General features: G+C 36.0%; 1 protein-coding gene across 5 annotated transcripts in view; it reads right to left on the reverse strand.

Annotated features, from left to right (window-relative positions):
• Positions 1-26,890, reverse strand: part of MEMO1 (mediator of cell motility 1) — a 109,626-nt gene that overhangs the window by 46,329 nt on the left and 36,407 nt on the right. For 3 of the 5 annotated variants that reach the window (XR_005718375.1, XM_040224588.1, XM_040224587.1), the window contains 2 exons: positions 14,563-14,644; positions 4,132-4,200 (listed from right to left, as the gene is read on the reverse strand). Coding sequence is in view for 4 of the 5 variants with exons in the window: in XM_040224588.1 (XP_040080522.1) it covers positions 4,132-4,200; positions 14,563-14,644 (151 nt within the window). In the remaining variant the exon portion in view is untranslated. Of the gene's footprint in view, positions 1-4,131; positions 4,201-14,562; positions 14,645-26,890 lie in introns of those variants that run through there. The other 2 variants (XM_040224590.1, XM_040224591.1) reach the window with 2 other exon arrangements.

Below are 26,890 nucleotides of genomic sequence, written 5' to 3' on the forward strand. Positions count from 1 at the left end.
TATGAAAAAATAGGAAAAAAAATCAGTAGGCATTCTTTCAGGAAATAATGTAGTTTACATATAATTATACCTCCAGAGAAACCACATTTGTGGAGTTATTAAGAGAGTAGTCTGTGCACTCAACACATGAGTTACTTAAGTGCCTGTTCTCATAAATAGTCAACTATTTATACTAAATAATGGAACACAAGTAATTTTTTTTTAATGTTTCATAGTAAGCGGAGATATTTTAACTGAAAAATAAAATGTCATGTGGCCCCAAAGAAGATTCCTTTTGGCTCTCTTTCTGCCCTGCAAGGTTTTCTGAAAGATACTAATCAAATTCAAGTTACTATCTAAGTAACATCCTGAGTTTCAGTTTTTAAAGTTTCAGTAATAGGAAAAGACTTTGCAACTATAAATATGGGAAAGAACTTAATGTATCATTTTTAAAATTCCTTAAAGGGCCAGAGTACTCTTTCTAAAATATGAATCAGATCATATCACTCTCCCACTTAAAATGTCTTTCAAAGGTTTTTCATTTTCATGGTCAGAGGATAAAATCCAAAATCCTTAAAACAGGTTCTAAAGTCTCAAATGAACCAGTCCCTCCAGTGTGATTCTGCCCCACTTAGATCACAGTACTTTATGCACACTGGTCTTTGCAGTGCCCTGATGACAAGGATACCTCTGCCTATTTCAAAGCTTTTTCACATTAATTGCTTCTTTTGCTGGCTTAAAGATCATCTCCCCAGAGATGTCTCCAATACCTTATCCACAATATAAATCCAATCACCTTGAATTATAGCAGTTCTCAAAGTGTGAACTGTGGATTCCTCAATACCCTTTCAAAGAGTTCACAAAATCAAAACTATTTTCATAATAATACAAAGAAGTTATCTGCCTTTGCAATGTGTTAAATTTGCACTTGTGGTACAAAAGTGGGACTGTGTAAACTGCTGGCTACAATAAAGATAATGGAATAAAAATGTACTAGTAGTTATGTATTCTTCACCTTCACCCATGCTGTTTTTTTAAAGCCAGTTTCATTTCATTAAATGCTGAACTCTGAATACAGTTTTATTAAAATATGCTGTATGACAAAATGCATTCAATTTGAGGTAATAAATGCACAAAGCACCTCTGCAACATACAGAAGCATGTCTCAAGGAAAAAGCATTTGTGTGCTTTTGAGTTATGAGCTAAAGTAGACATTTTCCCCATGGAACACAATTTTTAGTTCAAAAAATGACTGCAGAGAAATTGTGGTTATTCCAACTTAGCTAACTGGCAGAAATTTTCTAGAAAACAAACAAAACGAGCCTGACTTCATAGAAAACATTTGACATATTTGTTGCCAATGATAAAACTGAAAGTTTTAAGTGAAAGTTAGGACTTTTGTAAAACTTGTATCACTGTGAGATTGACAGCTTCCCAATAATTAAAAATATTTCTAATGAAATTGATGGTGATATTAACAAATGATTTTTTTTTACATTGTATGATGAAATGTAAACATTTGAAAGACCTGCCTAGCTCAATGAACAAGTATTTTCTAAATGTTCATGTAAGATATCAAAAAATCATGCCAAGGTAAAAGATCCATTCAAAGCCTATGCACAAAAGATGATCCTGGTGGACATGTAGAGAATGGGGAAGTAAGAATGGAAGCTAGTGTATCAAGTTCAAGCTTCTCTTGGGTTGTTATTTTTTCTCTATACTTATTATTCCCAAAAGCATGTGTTCTCTATCTTCTCAAAGGACTCTGAAGACATTGCAAATCTCAGGGAGAGCCACTTTCAAGAGAATAAAACTATGACTGTCAATGATCATTTTCAACACTCAAACCTTCAAATTTATTTATTCAGAATTCAATTCCAATATACTAATTACAAGAATAAGGTGATCACTCACATTACCCATCATTTGTCTTTCTTTTTACTGATCGCCTTTATCATCACCTCCTCAGTCCTTCCTTTTTACCTTTCACTCTCTTTCCTTTTTACCATTTTTTTCCCTTCCATTCTTACTGTCCATCAGCTTATACACACAATTTCCACTTATATCAATATAGACTCTCTATGTACTCCTAGGCCAAATTAATTCTGGGGTATCCTTTCAGTACGTATCATCATCAAAAAAATTCTGCCAAACCGGAAAACGTTTGGAAAAAGTTATATGAACTAGCCTTGATTATAGATGGTTTATAGACCAGGGTCAAATAAAGGAGGTCTCTAAAAAGCTTTACAATCTAATTTCTACTTCACCCTTATGCATGAAACAAGTTAAAATTATACATTAAATATGTATTATGAAATATCTGTTAAAGATGTGCCTCAAATCATCTGGCAATATTATAGTCTTTAATAATTTATTATTAAAAATTTACTAAAAATAACTTTCAATAAAGGCCTGATAAAATGTGCAGGACAAACATACCACATAAAAACCAAAGAGAGTAGCTTTTTTAACAATTTGAACAAACTGCTCAAAGGCAAGGAAGCAGGCTGAGGGTGAGATTCTCTTTTTAAACTCATGGCTACTGTGAGTTACTTCTACATCTCACCACGAATGATTATACTTCATCTATGCTAGTACAGGTCTAACCAATCAATTAACATCTGACAGAATTAAAATTTTCCAGCAGAAATTTTTGAAATTTCACAAATTTCTTATTTTAGAGAGTGGTATACTAAGCTTTTAAAGTTCACAACTTTCTCATTTTATAGAGTACTATATGACTCAGTCTCAATTTGCCAGGAAGATTTTTTTAAGCTAATTTCAGAGCTGTCATTAAATTATTATGAGATAATACACTTCAAACACCATATTAAATTCACTGTCAGATTCTAAAATAATTCAGATACCTTTTCCTGTCAATGAGAAATTATTCTTCATTCATTAACCAGAATTTAACAAGTACAATAAAAATTTTCAATTATAAAGTGATTAAAATAGAAAAAAGGCTTTGGATTTTTCTTTAAAAAAGTACTCGACTCCAGGTTTTCAAAGAAAATTTTAAAAAGCAAACTATTTAACTGGTAATGTTCCTGGACCCACTACCACTGAGTGCATTCATGGGGGCAGCAGGGGCACACTCAGCTCTGACAGTATCTACCCTGAGACAACATCAGATTCCACAGGTTAAGGGTTCAGTCCTACAAGCATGTCCCCACAGCCATCTCCCACCTCAGATGCCAGTTGCAAGCCCAGGTTGTCACTTAGGCTTTACAGATTAGAGATTCCAACAACCACCTCCTTTAATTTCAATTCAGATGCCAATTAAGTCCAGGTTATTACCTGTACTTCTGACAGGCTGATTACAAGTCAGAGGTTCCCATGACCCCCTCCTTGGGTTCAATTTATTTGCTAAAGCGGCTCACAAAACTCAGAAAAACATTTCACTTACTAGATCATTGGTTTATTATAGAAAGATGTAACTCAGTAACAGCCAGATGGAAGAGATGCAAAGGGCAAGGTAAGGGGAAAGAGCCAGGAATTTCCACGCCCTCTCCAGGCAGGTCACTCTCTCTAAATCTCCACACGTTCACCAACCCAGAAGCTCTCCAAACCAAAGCCTGCCCTTTGGGGCTTTTAATCAAGATAATGATTGATTCAGCCTCCAGGCCCTCTCCCCTCCCCAGAGGAGGTCAGGAAGCAGGAATGAAAATTCCAACCTTCTAAACACAGGTTGAATATTCTGGCAACCAGTCCCCAGTCTTAGGTGGGGGTCCAAAAGTCACTTCATTAACATACAAGAAACAGCTTTTTTGTCAATGTCACCACTTAGGCAAGTCCAACAGTTTGGGGAACTATAGAAGACGACTAAATATACATGTGAAATATATTTTGATCATCTAAATGACCAAATATATATTTCTTACAAAATCACAATAGTGTATTAACCGGCTAACATTTCCAGAACTAAATATTTTACCATCAAAGGGAAGGTAATAACCAAATGCTCAGATAATGAAAAACAGTATTAAAGCTTTTTATAACCTACATGTTATAATCAAATTGATAAAAAGTCAAATTCTTAATGAAATCAAATATACAATAAATATGTAAAACAAATTACTTCAGTGACAAAGCAAGTATGATATAATCTCCAACCACCTAATCAAAATGGAATCTAGCTATATTACTTACGTAATAGATGGATCCACTTGTTTGTAAGCATGAGCAGCACAAGACCCACAGTACGTATACCCTGCATGGCTACAAAACAAAAAAATGTTTAACTTAATGATCAGATTCAAAAGCAAATCATTCTGGGAGAAAAATAACTTCTGAAAGAAATATAGTAATTATGGTAAACATAACAGAATTATGTGTATAGATTAAAAAGCAATGTAGGGAATGATGCAACTTCTAGAATAGCACAAGGAACACATGATTGTTCTGTGTTCCAATTTTAAATGTTAAAAAGTATTTTGTAATTTTTTTTTTTTTGATCTAAAGGAAAATTAGGATTTAAATTTTTCTAGGCTTATTTGAAGTTGCTGATGTAACACTAAGGGGCTTCCCAGGTGGAGTCAGTGGTAAAGAATCCGACTGCTAACACAGGAGATGAAAGAGACTCAGGTTCAGTCCATGGGTTGGGATACCCTGGAGAAGGGCACTGCAACCCACTCCAGTATTCTTGCCTGGAGAACCCCAGGGACAGAGGAGCCTGGCAGGCTATAGTCCATAAGGTCACAAAGAGTTGGACACAACTGAAGCGACTTAACACGCAATGTAACACTAATAATAATATGAGTTTTTAACACTCCTGTTCAATACCATCAACAGACCATTACATACACAAAACAATAAGATTAAAAGCAAGTCAAATCAGAGCAAAACAAATATCCTATAAGAAACAGCTCATGTCCCTCTGCATATGTAGAGGTAAGAGAACTGACCTGGCCTTTTATGTATCATGCCCTTTCATTTTCTCTCACTATTACGCATTCTATCATTCTCACCCTCTGGTCTTAGCTTTACATTAGTTCTCTGATCACCCATACAATGACTACGTTTCAGAACATTAATTTTCTTTCTTGACTCAAGTTATGTGAGTCTAGAAATATTTTCTTTAATGCTTCTAGTGTGTGGGCAGTAAATGTTTAACAAATGGCTCTGCAGGGGGAAAAAAATGTATACATATGTACTGAAGCTTATTATAAATTTTACTGAAATAAAAAGATATATATCACACAATTTCCAAACAATGAAAAAATATGTAACATCCTTTACTGCAAATTCTGCATAGGCAATTGAGTGTCCCAGAATGCTTTCCCTGATTTTAGCTGACCTCTTTAATCATTAGCCAAATAATGACTGCAAGTGACAAGAGTGAAACAATGAAGACATATGTCTGAATTTCACTCATTCAACAACTTGAAAAATGTCTTTTGTTTATTAGACAGTAGTTTTTCAAATAATGAAAAACATATTTTCTTCCTCGTTTCTTTGTGCTAGTCACAACTGTAAAGCTACAGACATAACACAAAGTTTAATCTGCATTATTAACCTTTCCCCATTTCTTTTTTTGAGTATAGACATATAATCAACATAAAATAAACTCCTGATTTGTAGCAATCTGCCTATTAATGTGGAGTAAATCATTCCTATCATGGCCAATTTCAAGATGCACAGTAAACTGAAAAGCAAAAACACAGACTGGGAGAAAATATTTGTAAAGCATATATCTGATAAAGGATTTATCTCTAAATATATAAAGAAAAAGCAAATATCTGATATAAGATTTATATCTGATATACAAAGAAATTTCAAAACAACCTAATGCTTTAAAAAGACACAGGTAACTATTTTACAAGACAAAAAGAATTCTGAAGACTGGTTGCACAACAATGTGAATGCACTTAACACTACTATACAAATGGTTAAAAAATCCTTAAAATGGTAAATTTTATGTTATGTATATTTTATTATGATTTTTTAGAATTTTTAAATAGAAAAAGATGTGAACAGATACTTTCAAAAAGAAAACATGGGATGGCAAAAAGCATGCAAGAGAAGGCTCTACATCAGTTAGTCATTAAGGAGAGGCAAATGAAAACAGTGAGCTACCACTAAACACCCACCAGAATGAGCTAAAATGAAATGAGTGGCCACACCAAGTGTGGCAAGGTGCAGAACCGAAACTCAGTCTGTACTTGTGGAAATGCAAAACGGTACCACTACTCTGGAAAAAATGGTTTGGCAATGTCTTAAAAAAAAAAAAAAAAACTAAGCATACTTCTGCTATGTAACTCCTGCCAGCTATTCCACTCCTAAAAAAAAAAAAAAGGCATTATGTGCACACAAAGATTTATACTCCGATATTCATCCCATTTTTATTTGCAGTAGCCAAAAACAGAAACAGTCAACTATCCCTCAAAAGGTGAACTGACAAACAAATTTAAAAATATCCATATAACAAAGTAACTTTTCAGCAATAAAAAGGAACAAACTATTGACACACTCAAATTAATTATGCTTAAAAAAAAGGAATGGCAAAATAAAGAAAAATAAATATGCTGAATGAGAGAACACAGACAAAAGTTTCATATTATATGATTCCATTTAAATACTTCTATAATTAAAAATATTTAATTTTGAAAAAGAATATATACATATATGTGTGTGTAAAAAAGAGTCACTTTGCTGTAGAGCATAGACTGACCCAATACTGTAAATCAGCTATACTTAAATTAAAAAAATAAATAATTCTAAAAAATAAAAACTATAGTGACAGAAAGGAAATCAGTGGATGTAGGAGGGTGGGAAGAAGGCAGAGAGGTAAAGAAGGCACAGTGAAACTTCTGAAGATGAGGAGTATGTTCACTGTCTCAACTGTGGTAACGATTTCACAGGTATATACATATTTCAAACTTACATATAAAACTGTACACTTTATATGCAGCTGAATGTTGATCATACCCCAATAGAGCTGTTTTAAAAATGGTACTCAGCTAAACACAGAAAAAGAGAGTCACATAAGTCAATCACAGTCATACAAGATAGCAATGTGCTAGCTTATTTTTATATACAGAGTTAAAGAATGGTTTCACTTTTTTACATGTAGCTGTCCAGTTTTCCCAGCACCATTTATTGAAAAGGCTTTCTTTTCTCCATTGTATAATCATGCCTCCTTTGTCATACATTAATTCGCCATAAGTGTGTGGGTTCTTAAGTGCCAGACTTCTTAGAAACACTAGATTCTTGAAGAACAGGTAGGACAGAAATAGTAAGGGAAGGGAAGGGAATAAAGGCTGAAGGAAAAACATGAGCAAATGTCCAAACGTATGATGTAAATGAGAAAATATGAAATTGACCTGAATGCAATAAGAGAGTAGTACTAAGACAGAATGAGACTCTGACTCATTATCAAGTCTGGACTTGATAAAACAAGTTTCTGAAAAACTGATGTATGCTTTTGAGCAGGGAAGTGACCATGTGAAACTGTTATCGTGTACTGAAAAACAAGCTCAAAGGACATTAGGGACAGAAGTGTTACGTGAAGCTCTCTTGGAAACTGTGGTTTGAGGCAGTAATGTCATGGTCTAGAATGGTGTCAGTGTCAGTGGGAAATGAGAAATCAATGCACTAGAGTCTAAAAAGAAAAACTGACATATCTTAGTGACCAAGTAGGAAGAAGAAAAAGAAGACAGTTATGATTAACGGTGGTAACTAACATCTACTAAGTGCTTACTACATGTCAGGCAATCTTCTATGTTAACTCAAAGCATTTCTTTTAATCCTAACAACTCTCTGAGATAGGAGTTACTATTTTTCTCTTTCTATAGGTGAAGAAACTAAAGCGGAAAGGTTAAGAAACTTGCTCAAGGTCATACAGATAGTAAGTGTTACTCCAGGATTCAAAGCCAGGCAGTAGAGCTCCAGAACCCATTCTTAACCACCAAGAGAGACCTGTACATATTTGAAGGAAAAGGGGTAAGAGTCCGTGGAGTTGGAAAAGTAAATGTCCTAACAACTGAAGACTAATTCCAGAATCATATATCCTGTAAGACTACAAGGAAAGGTGATAGCTTTAATAACATGATTAACTAAGGTAAACTTGTTTCATAATAAGAACTCAGATTTCACGGTTTTAGTCCTTTCTGAAGCTGAAGGCTTAAAAGTATGCTTGAATGAAAGATAAAATACTGGCAAAGAGAGAGGAGTCTTAACCTGGATAAAGAATACATTGAAGTGTATCTTTTATAAAAAATCATTGAGTATACCATCCCTCTTATCCCCCATAGTAAGGAACTCTACTTATATGCAAGGACTAAGATCACAGTAAAAGAGAATTTCTATTACTTTCCTTTATCCTGGCCCAGATACATGGTAAAGAATAAAGTTGTACTAATCATCATCAATTCTCACCAGTGACCCTCTGTCCCTATACCTTTCTCTTGCTAATAGAATCTAATTCTACAGGTACGTAAAAAGAGGTTCCATTAAGAGATCAAACACAATAAAGAAGGCTTTGCTAAGGGAATGACTAAGTTATTTTCTTTTGTGCATGACAGCCAGAAGAGCAATGAAAACTTGTACTCTACAGATATTTGATGATGCATCATAAAAGTGTGTCCAAGTCAGTCTTTTTAAAGTTTGTAAAATCTTTAATACAAAGACATCCGTGCTAGCAGTTACAGGTCACTCTGATTCTTAATGTAACTTCTCATGAAAACCAATACAGAATTATACTCTAATATCTATAATTTGTCATTAGGCTAGAGCTATGCCTCTAAAAACTGATCCTTCTTTTAATGCAGAGTACTTTTGTTTCTCCCTTTACATCTACACAGCAGACCCTTTATATCAGCAAGTCCAGTTCCTAACCTACCAGAATTTGTGCCCTTTACAGAGCTGCTATTAAATGAGGATGCAATGTCACTGTCCATGATCATTCACTGGTTAAGTGACAGTTTTCCATACAGCAACCTTGCAGTGTGATATAATTTAAATTCCTACATCAGGAACATTACCAATCGCTACATGAACTTTCATTTGTATCAACCATGAATGCCAAGAGTCTACAAATATTCTGAGAGGCTTTTCATCAAAGAGGATATAGGGAATCATAAAAGAACACTTATTTGACTTCAACAAAGTCAGAATCTAGTAGTCCTAGTTCTACTGAACAGCAGCAAAAAATGCAAAATAAAGGCCGCACTAGATGAAATGAGAAGACTGGACCAGATGAAATGAGATCTCCTTTCTAAGAGATTTAAGAAAAGTTTACAACATTAAGTTATGATCTACAAACCTAGAATCTAAAGTTACAAACCCCTGTGAACATACACACTACTACATATAAAATAGACAGCTAATAAACAACCTGTTGCAGAGCACAGGGAACTCTACACAATACTCTGTAATGACCTTCATGGGAAAAGAATCTTTAAAAAAAAAAAGTGAATATATATATAAAACTGATTCACTTTACTATACATCTGAAACTAACACAGCATTGTAAATTAACTATACACCAACAAAAATTTGAAAAAACAATAAAAAAAAATAACACCTGTGAGCATACAGGATCAAGCTGAGGGACAACTGGCCCCAAACAATTCACAGAAGCAGCAATCTCCATACTGCCCTCTCAATTTTATTCTGCTGCACCTACCTTTGTATTCTTTTCTTTCATAGGCATGGCTCAATGGCCCTAAAGATTCCTGCTTCAGTAAAAAATATCAGTAGATTGTTATACCCCAAAAATGTCCAGGTAAAACAGCCATTATTCAGGATATTTTATTTTTATAATTGGAACCTCACAAATATTAAGTAAACAGAGCTAAAAAGTCAAGTAAGAATAAGCTAACCACAATGTTGCATATTGAGTTTCTTTTACTGCTGGAGTATATATGATTTGAGATACTGCCATGAATAACCTGCCACTTAATACTAACAAGGACTGCATATCTTTAGGAAATTAAATTAACTAGATAATTTATGAAGATTCACTATCTCATGATATACACTGGTAGGAGCTCTATAGGTATGCTTCACTATATACAACCTGGTCTTCTATATAAATGTTTCTTGGCTTTCAAACTGGTTTTTATAGTAAAGGTAATACATGTCCACAGTAAAAAAAGAAAAAAAAAAGAAAAGAGTCAAACAATGAAAAAAGGTACAGAATGAAAAGTAAAAGTACCCTTGAACTATTCCTACTAGATTAGCCACTAAGTAATCAAACTCTAACAGACTTTTCTGGTGGTCTAGTGGGTAAGACTCTATGCTGTCAATGTAGAATATGCCATGTTGTGTAGCCAAAAACTTTTTTTTTTTTAATCAAACTCTATTGTAAATGTATGGTGGGAGCCTTCAATAGTCATTGTGTGTGCATGCATGCTAAGTCACTTCAATAGTGCCAGACTCTTTGCAACTATGGACTGGAGCCCACCAGGCTCCTCTGTCCATGGGATTCTCCAGGCAAAAATACTGGAGTGGGTTGCCATGCCCTCCTCCAGGGAATCTTTCTGACTCAGGGATCGAACCTGAGTCTCTTATGTCTCCGGCATTGGAGGTAGGTTCTATGCTTTACAGCAAAATATAGTTTCATCATGTAAATTAAGCCCCTTCTACAATCACTGGCTTATATTTTTATATTCAATAAGAGGTTTCTTAAGTGATATATACCGATACAGCTCCATTTTAACGGTTGCTGAATTATTCAAGAATATTGCAAGATAAACAATTCTGGCATCAAAGTATCTGGCAGTCATGGCAAGAAGGCTTTTGGAACTCCTAGTTCATGAGATCATTTCAATATATATCCCTGGGCCACATACTGTTTCCTGTGCCTTAAGGAACCTGTAGTTCTGTTTCAAAGGATAATGATATTTTTTACTCAAATTTTTTAAATCCTTCTCCCAAATGCGCCTGCTTATATGTCATACAGATTAGAATTCTTTAAGACTGATCAACAGTTAGTTTATGGGTCAATATTTATTCTTCTAATAATGTCAATAATAAATGACATTATTCTATTTAATCTACATCAATATAAAAAGGACCTACTGTTTAAGCATTTTTGAAAGTGTGCTACTTAGGTTCTGGGTTTGTTTTTTTAAGGTTCCTCTTGTATGATTTATTCTTATGAAGGCACAATCTAAGAAAAGGTGGTCCCAGAGAGCTAGAATTTATAACATTTTAAAAATACGTTTCTTATTTTAAATAAATACAGAAATGTTAATTTTTAAGTTGTCTAATTACTATATAAGTATGTTCTTACAAAGACCTTTCTGTGCCTGCGTCAGGTCCAGCTCTGTGACCCCACAGACTTCAGCCACAGCCAGGCTCTCCTGTCTGTGAGATTTTCCCAGCAGAAATACTGAAGCAAGTTGCCATTTCCTCCTCCAGGGGATCTTCCCAGCCCAGGGATCAAACCCAAGTCTCCTGTGTCTCCTGCACTGGCAGGAGGGTTCTTTGCAACTGAGCCACCTGGAAAGCCCTTGTGCCTATTTAATAGCAAAATATTTGTTACTGCTTTTCTACCTTAAAAAAAGAAAGGTAACTCTGGAGAAGTTACCTCTGGAACCCATATAATAAGATGAACTTAACTATATTTAAATTTTTCATATATTAACAAAGTAGAAATTATTTATATATAAACTACAAAGTCACTATATGGCAGAAACATGCACACCAAAGCCAAAACTATTTTCAATATTCATTTTGAAACCTCAGGTAACTTAGAAATTTTTTACAAATCAAAGTGTTTGTAACTCAGGCCCAAATATCTCATTTCCCAGGCTACTTCCAAAGATTTCAATTTAAAACTAACTACAAGAAGGAAACAAGCATAGCTAGTTTTTCAGAATAACTAACCTCATTTTAATTTTATGTTGATTCAGTTCAGTTCCCACATTTAGAACAGGTTTTATCTAGGAAGTTAGTATACCATAATAGTCAAATATCAGCGTAGAAATGGGAATGACAATAGAACATATGAGATACTATAAAAAGGTGATTATTAATCTATCGTTTCTCACCCAACCAAGGATCTCACTTATACAAACTTCCCAGCTTATCCTTGCATCAATTTTTCTCTACTGGATTGTGTCAACATTATAAACACTTTAATAACTCTCACTTTACATTGACACCATATTCCCATTGCCCTATTTCCTTGATTTATAGCAAAATTTCTCCAAAAACACCTGTCTATATTCACTGTCTTCATTTCCCTCCCTGATTCTTTCTTGAACCCACTCCAACTGTGCTTTCATCCCTACCACTCCACAGAAATTGTTCTTACTGAAATAACCAGCAATCTCCACAGTACTCAATTATCAATTATCAGTCTGCATCTTATTTGACCTACTGGCAGAATTTGACACACCTGATCTTCTCCTCCCTGACACATTTTCATCCTTTTACTTCCCAGAAACATCACTCACTCTTGGTTTTCCTCCTTCCTCCCTCGTCCTCCTTCAAAATCTCCTTTGCAGATATTCATCTTCATCGTGACCTCTAAATAAAGCTAGCTTGCCTAAGGGCTTAGTCTTTGAATTTCTCCTATTTTACTCCCTAGGCAACTACAGTCCAATTAGACTTTAAGTGATAAGTTACACACTTAACTGTGTTAAGTGTGATATACCAACATAGCCTAGCCCTTCTTCCCTGTACTCCAGATTCACATATTTAGCTGCCCATTTGAAATCCCCACTTGGATATCTAGTAGGCATCTCAACATTAATACAGGGAGAATAAAATGTTAGATTCTATACAAACACTTAAAATTCCACTCCCCACCTCTACCCTTGTTTTTCCCTTTAATTAATATAAACACAATTCCATCCTTTCAATTTCACAAGCCAGAACTTAAGTCATCCATGACTTTTTCTTCTATTTTATCAGCCTCAAAAATACCCAGAATATACTGTTTCTCATCACCTCTACCACTAGAGCTCCCAGTCAAAGCCATTATGTCATCTCTTTTCGGTACTAGAGTAAAAAGCCTCCTAAACAGACTCCTCGCCTCCACAAAACAAAAAGTCTAGACCACAGCAAGAATAATCCCCTGCAAACCTAAGTCAGATGGTATTACTTTTCTGCTTAAAGCTTCTCCTTACTTGCCATATAACTTGGAATGAAAACCAAAGCTTTTATGATCTCCTACGAAGCCTTCCCATAATCAAGCCCCCACTGCCAATCGCAGCCACTACTCTTCCACACGTATATGCCTCTCCAGCTACACTGGCTTTGCTTTTCCTCAAACACACTAAGCATATTCTGTCCCAGAGCCTCTGTCCTTGCTGCTTCTCAACCTAAACTCTTTGCTGGGTATCTGCACAACTCCTCTCTCACATCATTTAGGCTCAATTGCTACCTAACAGGGAGAGTTTTTCTTACTATTCTACATAAACTAGCAACTCCCAACTCATGCTGTCACTCTCAATCCTTTTATCTGCTTTATTTTTCTTAGCGCCCAACAGCACTCAACACAGCATTATTATTTACTGTCTGCATTCCCCAAATACTAAAAGGCAAGCACTATGAGTAGTGATTTCAATTTATTCAAAGAGCAGCACAAAGAAGAGCATCTAGTATTTAGCCTGATAGACATCTGCTGAATGACAAAATAAGTAATAGCAAGTCATTATGCTAAAAGTTTTGTAAAGATTAGCTCATTTAATGGTTAGAAAAACTATATGAAGGTAATATCATGATTCTAATTTTACCAATAAGACAAAGGCACAAGCGATTAAATAACCTGTATGTCACACAGTTGGTAAGCAGTGTAGTCAGCTTCCTGAATCTTTTAAATGAGATCAACTTAGATCTCATTAACTAAATGTTTGGCATAACATTTATATATGCCCAATATTAATGTAAGTTCTTTATGTGTATTTACTTGTTTAATTCTCATAGTGTTTAATAAGTGGTTACTATTATTACTTTCACTATTAATTATTTATCAAGTTACCAACCTGAACTCGAGAAGTCACATAAAAGATGCTGCTGTGAGAGAAAAATAGCAGAAACGCCAACATTTACCAAATCAAAATTAACTGAATTCATACCACACAAACAGGTAACTGTGTTTGTTAGCTTGTACTTCTCAAAAAGTCCTCTAACACAGACAACAGATTGCCTTCTAATAGGCAATAGACTGCTTTCATTTAAAAAAAAATCTACCCATCCTCTAAAATCCTGGCTGCTAGTCCATATTGCACCACATTATGTTTAATACACTTTCATTTGTAAGTTTAAAATTATGTGATTAAAGTCAATCTTTTTAATGTTTAAAATAGAACTTACTCATTTGTACCAAATACTACTGCAATCACCAAGCTTACCTAATGTTCAAACTGCTTCAACTAATGTTGAACTGTTTTAAAAGTCAGTTTTATTACCAAAAATAAAATTTGAAACTTCTGCATCTGAGAAAATAGCCAATTCCTTTATCCTTGAGTTAAAGTGAAAGCCACAGCAATCATGAAATTTAGTGAATATAACTTCTTCGTTTCAACACAGCATTTGATTTTTAATTTTTAATTCAATCCATAGACATTCATCCTTTATTAAAAATCAACACATGAAAGATTCTGGGTAAAGACCCTTTAAACTTACGGTGCAATAATGGCTCTAGCAGGTCTTTTTGTAGACTGTACTTGTGAAAGCCAACCTTCTAGCTGGGCATTCAGCTGCGGTCCTATAAAAAGAGAAAGAGGTAAACTGGAGTGAGCAAAGCAATACAGTACCATTAACCATACATGACACAAAGTTCTCACTGAGCTTATTTGGGACTAAAATAGCTTAATGGGCAGTGGATCATCGTTTTAGATGTTAATGTCTGAAACTTAACCAATTATAAAGTTTCCAGGAGCAAGCCATATGATAAAGACAAGTACTGATTAAACAATATTTGCTTTAATCCATCTACTTATTTATTTACAACCACCTTCATTCAAGAACACCACCACTGCCTCAAACCAAGATACTGATCAAACAAAATAAAACAGCAAACAGAAAACAATAGTATATGAAAAGAAAATGACTATTTCTGGAGCACCAAAACCTGCCTTAATCACTAAAATCACATCTATAGTGTGATCATTGCAATACTCAATGATTGTTTCTGCCATCCACTCCAGCCCCTATTCCCATATCATATCAATAACCAGGAACTGCTGCTGCCAAGTCGCTTCAGTCGTGTCCGACTCTGTGCGACCCCAGAGATGGCAGCCCACCAGGCTCCCCCGTCCCTGGGATTCTCCAGGCAAGAACACTGGAGTGGGTTGCCACTGCCTTCTCCAACGCATGAAAGTGAAAAGTGAAAGGGAAGTCGCTCAGTTGTGTCCGACTCTTAGCGACCCTATGGACTGTAGCCAACCAGGCTCCTCCATCCATGGGGTTTTCCAGGCAAGAGTACCGGAGTCGGGTGCCATTGCCTTCTCCAAACCAGGAACTATACCACCTCAAAAATCTCAGGTTCAGGCATCTCACTCTCTTCACTTCCTATTATTCCAGTTCACTTCTAAAAGTCTGTTGGAGTCATTCTGCCAACTATCCTTCATCCTCTCTTCTCCACTTCTTATACCTATCTTGAGATTTGATGATCCATCATTATAATCATTTCCTTGCCTGTGGCCTCCTCCTCTGCTCCTCTCTTCCTCCATCATAGTCAAATCATAGTTAAAACCAGCATTCCACCTAACACAGCACCTCCACCTGAACAGCTGAATAAGACTGTAAAGAAACACAACCATAAGAACTTTGAAATTATGTTCATAAATTTCAGTAGACCCTTAGGAGACAAAGCCCAGAAATCATACCACAACGACCTAGGAAATTTGCTCCTTCATCTTTAAGATAAAGAATTACTTCATATAGCTTCTCCTTTTATCTTAAACCGTCATCCCCTTCCCATTCCCAGCAGATGATCAACGTTTTCACTTTGCTAAGGAAAAACAAGCAGCAGCAGAATACCCAACCACCCTGGTTTGCTCAGGACTTCACCAGTTTTAGCACTGGAAGTCTGGTGTCCTGGGAACTCTCTCGGTCCCAGGCAAACCTGAATGTTAGTCACCCTAAACTCAGAAGAGAACTACCTCCTCTTTCTCTTTTCCTGCTCCTATCAAAAGAAAAACAAACTACTTCTGCACTGGGTCCCAATTTGTCTTCCTTTCTCAAAGACTCTGCTCTTCCAACTATCCCTTTCTCCTGCCCTAACTTGTCCCTTTGTATGAGATAATTATCATCGGCACGCAAATTTAAATTTTTTTAATTAAGAAAAAAGAAAAGCTAAACAAGCCTCTAACCAGCAACTCAGGACCATCTTTCTCAAGGACCCAGTAGCCATCTCTTTGAAATGTGATCACCAAGGAGGATAGGAGCCTAACTTCAGAGGGTCACCTAGCCCCAAGTTGCTAAATTACTTCCTGTCATAAAAATACATAAGTTTATTTTCCTGGGATAAAGCAATTAGCTAATACATTATGGTCACCCTGATTACCAAGCGAATTTAGAATGAACTGTGTGTGACAAATGTTGCTGTCAAGTCCTCTTTCTGGAGCACTACTTATTATTTATCCTAAGAATATGCATGTAATGGATTTTTTCTGCTTAGCTGTATAAAAGGATAAGTGTTCTTTAGGTCTTTGCAATCTCTTAGCAGACAGCTGGTGATGTGCACTGTATTCAAGCTTATTACTTGTCAAAAACAAAATTGTTTCCTTTCTCAGAATTTTTGTATTTATTGAAAAAGTTCTTAATTTAGATATGAATGTTCATAGCACTCATGTTTATTTATGTAAAAACAAAAGCAAAATGAACTCAAAATATTCTTAAAATTTTCTTCATATTCACAATCTGATTTCTAAATTTCTTAACTCAGTCATCAATGACCCTGTTTTTCCATAATATCATCCTCTGTACCATTTAAGGAAGTAGTGATGTGATATTTCTTTTTAAAATGCTCCTCTACTGCCTCAGAATTCTCCTTCAAGCAACTGACACACATTGTTCAAGTTGTGATGCTACACCTTTCCTGATGTTACCAAATCAAAAGGTATCACCAGAAAGTGCAACCAACAGGTTTCAGAAGACAACACAGACCTGCTCATCTCTTCGTTAAATGAGACGTTACCTGAAACACCAATGGGTTGCATTATCTAGTCATACCAACAGGATTAATTATTGAGTTTGGGTATATGTAGGCAGTGATAACCATTTCACAACTGACAATGATTTAAAGATGCCACTGACTGCAAAACACATTTAAATTTCAGAAATATTAAAATATGGGGAAATCTATATCTTTAAATCAATGAAATACAGTAGCACTATGAAAACCACACTCTCCACAATATTCTGGTATTTTTATTTCAATGGAGAACAGTGAAAAAAAATCATCAAAGACTAGCTGTAACCAAAACTGTTTCTCAAAAGGCTTCCTGAATATAATCATCTCATTTAATTTAAAAAGTAACATTTCAGCAGTTCTCCGCAAATCCTTTCCCTCCTTACTGTTGTCTTACCTTGATCATATACTTAGAATTTATTGCTATGCTTTTTACAAAACTAAGTATCTTATTTTTAGATACATCTCAAGGGATGCTATTTGTTTTTATGTATCTATGACAAGACTCCTCACATAGAAAATAACATGCCCTTGGGAACACAAGAATTGTCTGGCTGAATCTGACCCCAAGTCCATCCAGAGCAGTACGATAGCAAACCAAAAACACAGAAACAAATCTTGTTGTAAAGAAAATTATTGTTCTCCTTGATACAAACCTCAAAGGGTCAGACCAACCCCAAATATCTTGGATTCCTTATTACTCACTAAAATTACAAACATAAGAATTTGTTTGTAATTTTTGCTAAACTCTGTAGTTCAGAATACAATTTCATCAGGGCAAATAACTATCCAGTGAACAATCTTCAGTGCATACCATCCAACTCATATCTGGCCAAGTGGCTATCACTTAACCACATTCCTGCCCACTCATATAGTCTTTCAAAAATTTTCATATAGTTAATACCAATTCCATTGGATTTCATACCTAAAAGGGATTTAAAATTTGAAGGATCACCGTGTACTCCTCCCTTGAGGTGATTTACAAAACCATAATCTGAAAAATGGGTTCAGCACTGATTCCTTTAACAGTCTATTAACTTGGAATCACTATTCTGAATCTATTTATAAACAAATTCCCTATCCTTATCAAATGCTGCCACTGAACTCCTTGAAAGTACCTGGTTATAGTGTCTCACCTCAACTCTCTTTAAATATCAACATATTGATTTATATCTGCTATTTCTTCATTATTAAAAAAAATATGGGGGAACACATATAAAGACAAGGGTAAAACAATAATCCTATAATTATAAAAGACACCAAAATTAATATTTTCCAACTTTCCTGCTAATCTTTAAAATGATAGACAATTCTGTAAACTGCTTTTATTTACATAACAATACATAAGTATTTTCCTATATTATGGACACTTTAACATTTTATAGTTAAATAAGATTTCTTTGTGTAAATGGATCACTGGTTTCCTTAAATATTACTCTAATATGTTTAGATTTTTTCCAAGTTTTTGTGCAATTATAAATAATTCTATAACATATATCTCTATTTTCATATTTTAAATTATCTCCTTTAGAGACTCTCAGAATTGAATTACCATGTAAATCAATGTGAATCTTTTTAAGATTTCAAAACATGTATTAAAATTGTTATCCAAAATTGCATCCCTTCATAATTATGCACCATGCATGAACACCACCTGTTTTACCATACCCTCACCTCATTTCTCTCATTTGATAAAAATTAAAATTTAATGCCTGATCTCAATTATATTTGGCATTTCAAGATAAATCATTCTATTTCTTCAAAGCAATTAAAATGACTAAAAAAAATATATACTGACTCTTAAGATATGTATTTTCTACTTAGACCATGGAATAGCAACATGGTGTTAATAATGGGTAACTTGTGACTGGTAGGAATACTGAAGGTTTAGCAAACAATTACTATCTACTGGCCTTTACAGTTGTTGCTGCTGTTCAGTCACCCAGTTGAGTCCAACTCTTTGCAACCCCATGGACTGCAGCAAGCCAGGCCTCCCTGTCCCTCACCATCTCCCAAAGTCTGCCCAAGTTCATGTTCACTGCATCGGTGAATCCGTCCAGCCATCTCATCCTCTGATGCCCTCTTCTCCTTCTGCCCTTGATCTTTCCCAGCATCAGGGGCTTTTCCAATTATTTGTCTGTGCACATCAGATGACCAAAATACTGGAGCTTCAGCTTCAGCATCAGTCGTTCCAGTAAATATTCAGGGTTGATCTCCCATAAGATTGACTGGTTTGATCTCCTTGCTGTCCAAGGGACTTTCAGGAATCTTCTCCAGCACCACAGCTCTAAGGTATCAATTCTTCAGTGCTCTGCCTTCTTTATGGTCCAGCTCTCACAACTGTACGTGACCACTGGGAAGACCATACCCTTGACTATACAGACCTTGGTCAGCAAAGTAATGTCTCTTGCTTTTCAAAATACTGTCTAGGTTTGTCATTGCTTTCCTGCCAAGAAGCAATCGTCTTCTGTTTTCAAGGCTGTAGTCACCAGCCACAGAGAATTTAGAGCCCAAGAAGAGGAAATCTGTCACTACTTCCACCTTTTCCCCTTCCATTTGCCATGCAGTAACGGGGGTTGGATGACATGATCTTAGTTTTTTAATACTTAGTCTTAAGCCAGCTCTTTCACTCTCCTCCTTCACCCTCATCAAGAGGTTCTTCAGTTCCTCTTTGCTTTCTGCAATTAAGAGTGGTATCATCCGCGTATCTTAGATTGCTGATGTTTCTCCTGCTTATCTTGATTCGGTTTGTAACTCACTCAGCCCAGCATTTCTCATTATGTGCTCGGTGTACAGGTTAAACAAACAGGGTGACAGCAGACAGCCCTGTCATACTCCTTTCTTGATCTTGAACCAATTAGTTGTTCCATACAGGGTTCTAACTGTTGCTTCTTGATCCACATACAGGCTTCTCAGGAGACAGGTAAGATGGTTTGGTATTGCCAACTCTCTAAGAGCTTTCCACAGTTTGTCATGATCCACACAGTCAAAGGGTTTAGTGCAGTCAATGAAACAGAGATAAGATATTTTTCTGAAATTCCCTTGCTTTCTCTTTAACCCAGTGAATGTTAGCAATTTGATCTCTAGTTCCTCTGTCTCTAAACCCAGTTTGGACATCTGGAAGCTATTGGTTCGCATAATGATGAATAGCCTAGCATGCAAGGTTTATTAGCGTGGGAGATGAGTGCAATTGTTCAATGGTTAGCCATTCTTTGTTACTACCCTTCTTGGGAACTGGGATGAGGACTGACCTTTCCCGTTCTGTGGACACTCCTGAGTCTTCCAGATTTGCTGACATAATGAATGCAAAACCTCGATGGCATCATCTTTAGAGATTTGAATAGTTCTGCTGGAATTTCATCACACCCACTAGCTTTATTAACAGCAGTGCTTCTTAAGGCCCACTTGACTTCGCACTCCAGAATGTCTGGCTCTGAGTGACTAACCACACCATCGTAGTAATCCAGCTCATTAAGATCTTTTTTACACAATTCTTCCATGTATTCATTCTATCTCTTCTTGATCTCTTCAGCATATACTAGGTCTTCACCATTTTTACCCTTTATTGTGCCCAAGTTATCCATTACACCCAGTCACAAGTTATCCATTACTGAAGTTTAGCAAACAACTACCATCTACTGGCCTTTACAGGAGACAGGTCAAATTCAAAACCAAGCCTATTATGTTGTATTATGCTAAAGTTTTAAATCACTCACAATCATAAATACTTTCACATTCTCCTGCCATTAAATCTTTTTAAGTAATGGGGTATTTTTTTTTAACCTTTTAGTAACAATAATTCTTTCTCCTATAATAGTCAAAAAGTGGTCTACAGACCAGAATCATCCAACGTGTTTATTTTAAAGAGAGATCACTATGTCACCACAGTCTCTGGGGATGGTACCTACAGCTTTTAACAAGCTTTTAGCAAACTCTGCAGTGACTGTGATACACACTATGCGGGACCACTGCCATAACAGCATTAATGTGTGCAAGAACATGCTATATGAATGAGTATATGAACGAACGCAGCTAACATAACAGACCCTTGGTGATGAACTGTTTCCATTGCATAAATAAATCACATAATCTATAAATTAGCAATATAAAAATGCATGAATTTTTGTGTCTAAACTACTTGAAGGTTTCCCTTGTAGCTTACTGAATCCATAAGTGATCCACTATTCCTTAAAATATACATGTTTATTTTTAATAGTGTTTCTAACCTCTCACTTCAATCAATGCCTCACCAGCTTTTCCACTCAAACAACCCTGACGACAAAGGAAAATAAATTCAAGATTCATAAAAACTGGATGATAAACAAACTTCTAACATCTTCTTAATCCAAAAATTTATGTGAATGTAATAAACTAAATGACAATACAATATCCATAGTAATTTCAAAACTCCCATGCTCCTACCTGTGATTTAAATGGAGGCCCTAAAAAGATACACCACATTTACCCTCTAACACCAGGGTCAAGTGCTCTAATTAGGAAACATGAACCAGAATCATAAAAAGCAAGAAGCTAAAGTGACACAAATGCTTAACGTTGAGTCCACAATACTTCTTTAACGCATAAATAACCAGGACTTGTTATTTTCTCCCAACTGCAACTAAACAAATTTTTTTTAATGTTTCTTTGGGTTACAACCAACCAGTTACTACTACCCAATCTGGATAATTTGATACCAAATGCAAACAGACAATTTATGGGAAAATAAAACGAGTCTGCCTGAATGGAAAGAATCAGAAATAGGATAACTTTCCACACAAGGAAACAATTTTCAGGTAACTGCTCAAAATAAGTTTCTGATACCAACAGTCAAGATGGCAGAATAGGAGGACGTGAAGTTCTCATCTCCTAAAAGGTCAGGGCTTGGGCAAGCGCCTGTGGTGGTGGTGGTGGTTGTTCAGTCACTCGGTCATGTCCGATTCTTTGCGATCCCATGGACTGCAGCAGGCCAGGTTTCCCTGTCCTTCACCATCTCCCGGGGCTTGCTCAAACTCATGTCCATTGAGTCGGTGATGCCATCCAACCATCTCATCCTCTGTCGCCCCCTTCTCCTCCTCCCTTCGATCTTTCCAAGCATCAGGGTCTTTCTAATGAGTTGGCTGTTTGCATCAGGTGGTCAAAGTATCCCAGCTTTAGCTTCAGCATCAGTCCTCCCAATGAATACTCAGGACTATTTCCTTTAGGATGGACTGATTGGATCTCCTTGCAGTCCAAGCGACTCTCAAGAGTCTTCTCCAATACCACAGTTCAAAAGCATCTATTTTTTGGGCACTCAGCCTTCTTTCTGGCCCAAGGCCCTGTGGTAGGAGCATCAAGTCCAAGCTGCTGAACTTACAGAGTACTTCAACCCTAAGAAATATGAATCCATGTGAGCTCTTCCAAAGGTCCGCATCTCAGCACCAAGACCCAGTTCCACCAACTGCCTCCAAACTCCAGTGCTGGACACCTCAGGCCAAGCAATCAATAAGACAGGAACACAGCCCGACCCATCAACCAAAATGAGATGACAGAGAAATATGTTACAAATGAAGGAGCAAGCTAAAACCCTATAAGAACAAATAAATGAAGAGGAAAGAGGCAACCTACCTGAAAAAGAATTCAGAGTAATATTAATAAAGATGATCCATAACTCAGAAATAGAATGGAGGCACAGATTGAGAAAATACAAGAAATGTTTACAAGGGCCTAGAAGAAGTAAAGAACAAACAAATGGTGATGAAAAACACATTAACTGAAATGGAAAACACACTAGAAGGAATCAACAACAGAGTAACTGAGGTGAAGAACGAGTAAGTGAGCTGGGAAACAATGGTGGGAATAACTGCCAATGAGCAGAGTAAAGAAAAACCAATGAAAAGAAATGAGGACGGTCTCAGAGACCTCTGGGACAACATCAAATGCACCAATCTCTGAATTATAGAGGTTCCAGAAGAAAAAGAGAGTCTGAGGAAATATTTGAAGAGATTATAGGTGGAAAACTTCCTTAATATGGGAAAGGATATCAGGCCAGAAAGAACTGGCAAGGTATATTTAAAGTGATGAAAGTGAAAAACCTACAATCAAGATTACTCTATCCAGCAAGGATATCATTCAGATTCAATGGAGAAACTAAAAGCTTTACAGATACGCAAAAGTTAAAATAATTCAGCACCACCAAACCAGCTTTACAGCGAACGCTAAAGGAACTTCTCTAGGTGGGAAACACAAGAAAAGAAAATAGACCTATAACAACAAGCCCAAAACAATTAAGAAAATGGTAATAAGAACATACATATAATTATCCTCAATGTGAATAGATTAAATACTTCAAACAAAAAACATAGACTGGCTGAAAAGCAAGTCCCATTATATGATGTCTACAAGACACCCACTTCAGATTTAGGGACATACACAGACTAACCGTGAGGGGGTGGAAAAAGATATTCTGTGCAAATGGAAGTCAAAAGAAAGCTGGAGTAGCAACAGTCAAATCAGGCAAAACAGACTTTAAAATAAAGACTATTAGTAATATAAGAGACAAGGAAGGACACTACATAATGATCAAGGGATCAATCTAAGGAGAAGGTGTAACAATTATAAACATTTATGCACCCAGCATAGGAGCACTTCAATACATAAGGCACACGCTAACAGTCATAAAAAAGGAAATCAACAGTAACACAGTAATAGTGGGGAACTTTAACACCCTCGTTTATACCAAAGGACAGATCATCCAGACAGAAAATTAATCAGAAAATATAAGCTTTAAATGACACATCAGACCAGATAAACATAATTGATATTTATAGGACATTCCATTTGAAAGCTGCAGAATATAGTTTCTTCTCCAGTGCACATGGAACATTCTTCAGGAGATCACATCTTCAGTCACAAATCAAGCCTTGGTAAATTTGAGAAAACTGAAACAGTATTAAACATCTCTTCCAATCACAATTCTATGAGATTGGAAATTATAGGGAAAACAAAAATTGGAAGAACACAAACACGGGCAGGCTAAACAATATGTTACTAAATACCCAAGGTATCACTGAGGAAATCAAAGAGGAAATCAAAAAATACCTAGAGGGACCTCCCTGGTGGTTCAGTGCAAGGGACACATGCCTCAGAGAAATGAAACCCATACACCACAACTGCTGCTGCTGCTGCTGCTAAGTCACTTCACCACAACTGCTGAGCCCAAACACTGCATCTCCTGAAGCCTGTGAGCTCCAGGGCCTGCATGCTGCAACTGCTACGTGGGCTCTAACACATGCCTAGAGCTTGTGCTCCACAACAAGGGAAGCCTCCTCAACGAGAGGCCTGTGCACTGCAATGAAGAGTGGCCCCTGCTCGCCAAAACTATGCAAAGACCATTCACAGCAACAAAGACCCAGCACAGTCAACAAGAAAACAAATAAACAAAAGAATTTTTTTAATCTTCCAATAAACGAAAGTCCAGGACCAGATGGCTTCACAGGTGAATTTTATCAAACATTTAGAGAAAAACTAATAACACCATCCATCTCAAACTCTTCTGAAACAAACAGCAGAGGAAGAACATTCCCAAACTCATTCTACAAGGCCATCATCACCTTAATACCAAAAGCAGGAAAATATAGTCACAAGAAAAAGAAAATTACAGACCAATATCACTGATGAACACAGAAAAATTCTCAACAAAATATTAACAAATTGAATTCCAAAACATATTACAAAGGATTACATGATCAAGTGGAATTTATCGCAGGAACACAAGGATTCAGTATACACAAATCAATCAATATGATACTCCATATTAACAATTCTTGACCAGAGACACATTAATACATCTTTTGTTACCCAAATGTTATTGGCCAGAGATGTATCAATACATTTTTAGAGACTGATACATTTAACATCACCATGCCAAGCTATTAGAGCTTAAAACTGACCAAAAGTTCATTATACAACTTATGATTGTTATTATTATTCACATTTTGTTTGTTCCCTTAGGTTTTGGTTCCAACCTTTTGTACATTATAACCGCAAGTTTATTACCATAAAATTTTCAAAACTGACGAATCTCAAAATTTTGAGTGAAGAATTTTTCTGTGAATTTTATGCAGATACTTTCTCTGATGAACCTACCCCAATACAATAAGTACCATATACAGAAAATCCACAGCAAACATCATTCTCAACAGTGAAAAACTAAAAGCATTTGCTCTACAGTCAGGAATAAGACAAGGATGCCCACTCTCATCATGATTATTCAACACAGTTTGGAAGTCCTAGCCATGCCAATCAAGGGGAAAAAAGAAAAAAAAAGGAATCCAAAATGGAAAAGAGAAACTAAAACTGTCACTGTCTGCAGATGACATGATATTCACACTAAGAAAATCTTAAAGATGCCACTAGAAGACTACTGGTGCTAACCAATGAATCTGGTAAAGTTGCAGGATGCAACATTAATGCACAGAAATCTTTTCCATTCCTCTAGACTAGCAATGAAAGATCAGAAAGAGAAATTAAGGAAATAATCCCATTTATTTACCACTGCAATGAAGAGAATAAAATACCTAGGAATGAATGTTCTTAAGGAGCCAAAACACCTGTCCTCAGAAAACTATTAATATAAGACACTGATGAGAGAGATCAAAGATGACACAGATAGTGAGATATACCATGTTCTTGGATCTATTTTCATATTCCAAATGAAAATGACATGGAAAAAAACTCATAAACACTAAACCAAACAACAAATCACTGTTAAACCTAAAATAACATCTACATTACTAATCTAGGTTAAAATAGATAAACCCAAATTGCTGAGAATTGCTATTAGACCAATAAAATATCTATCAGAGGGTTGGGATACGTATATATGGACCAATATGACAATACTTCCCTGTTACCAAGAAGGGACTTCCTCCTTTTACTTTACTTCCCTAGGTTTGACTGTTGTTGTTTAGTCGCTGGATCATATTTGAATCTTTCGTGACCCCATGGACTGTAGTCTGCCAGGTGCCTCTGTCTGTGGAATTTCCCAGGCAAGAATATTAGAGCGGGTAACCATTTCCTTCTCCAGGGGATCTTCCAACCCAGGGAACCTGTGTCTCCTGCATTGGCAGGTGGATTCTTTACTAGTGAGCCACCAGGGAAGCCTTCCTAGGTTTGATATCCATTACCAGATTTCTGGTAGATAGAATCAAAGAATAGAAAAACAATCTAGAAAAGAATGGTCCAGAAAAGAGAACATTAAACACTTTAGTAGTATTTTTTCCGTTTATTTTTATTGAAATATAGTTGATTATTAATATCTTTCTTTTTATAATTTTTTCCCTGAAAATGCAACACCTTCAACAGTTTGTTTTTTCTTTTTTTTTTTTTATTTGTCTATCAGGTACTTGAGTTATTGTCCATCTGACTTCTTCAGCAATCACATACCAGACAATCTAGATAAGTCATTATTACTTTTTGAAGTAATTAATGATAATCTACCACAATTTTTGTTTTTGTACTTTTGCTGTGACATGTTTGAGGCCTCTTTCCTTTTTTTCACAATTGTTGGTACTGCGTGTGCCAGCTCATTGATTTAAAGACTGTTTCTGATTTTGCAACCATAAGATGCAAACAAAAAGAATTTCAGCTAGTTTTTCCTTGATAACTAGCCAAGAAAACATGCCTAATGTGAACAGAAAAGGGCATGCCAAGTATCAGATAAGAAAAGACAAAGATAATTGGTCAGAAAAGCCATCAAAATAAAAGGCTTTCTAAGGAGTTCTGAGACTGATGATTTAGGGGTAAAACTAAGTTTGGAAACTAATGGACATGGTTAAG

This window comes from Oryx dammah, unplaced genomic scaffold (assembly GCF_014754425.2).
Source record: "Oryx dammah isolate SB20612 unplaced genomic scaffold, SCBI_Odam_1.1 HiC_scaffold_25, whole genome shotgun sequence".
NCBI classification, from domain to species: domain Eukaryota; kingdom Metazoa; phylum Chordata; class Mammalia; order Artiodactyla; family Bovidae; genus Oryx; species Oryx dammah.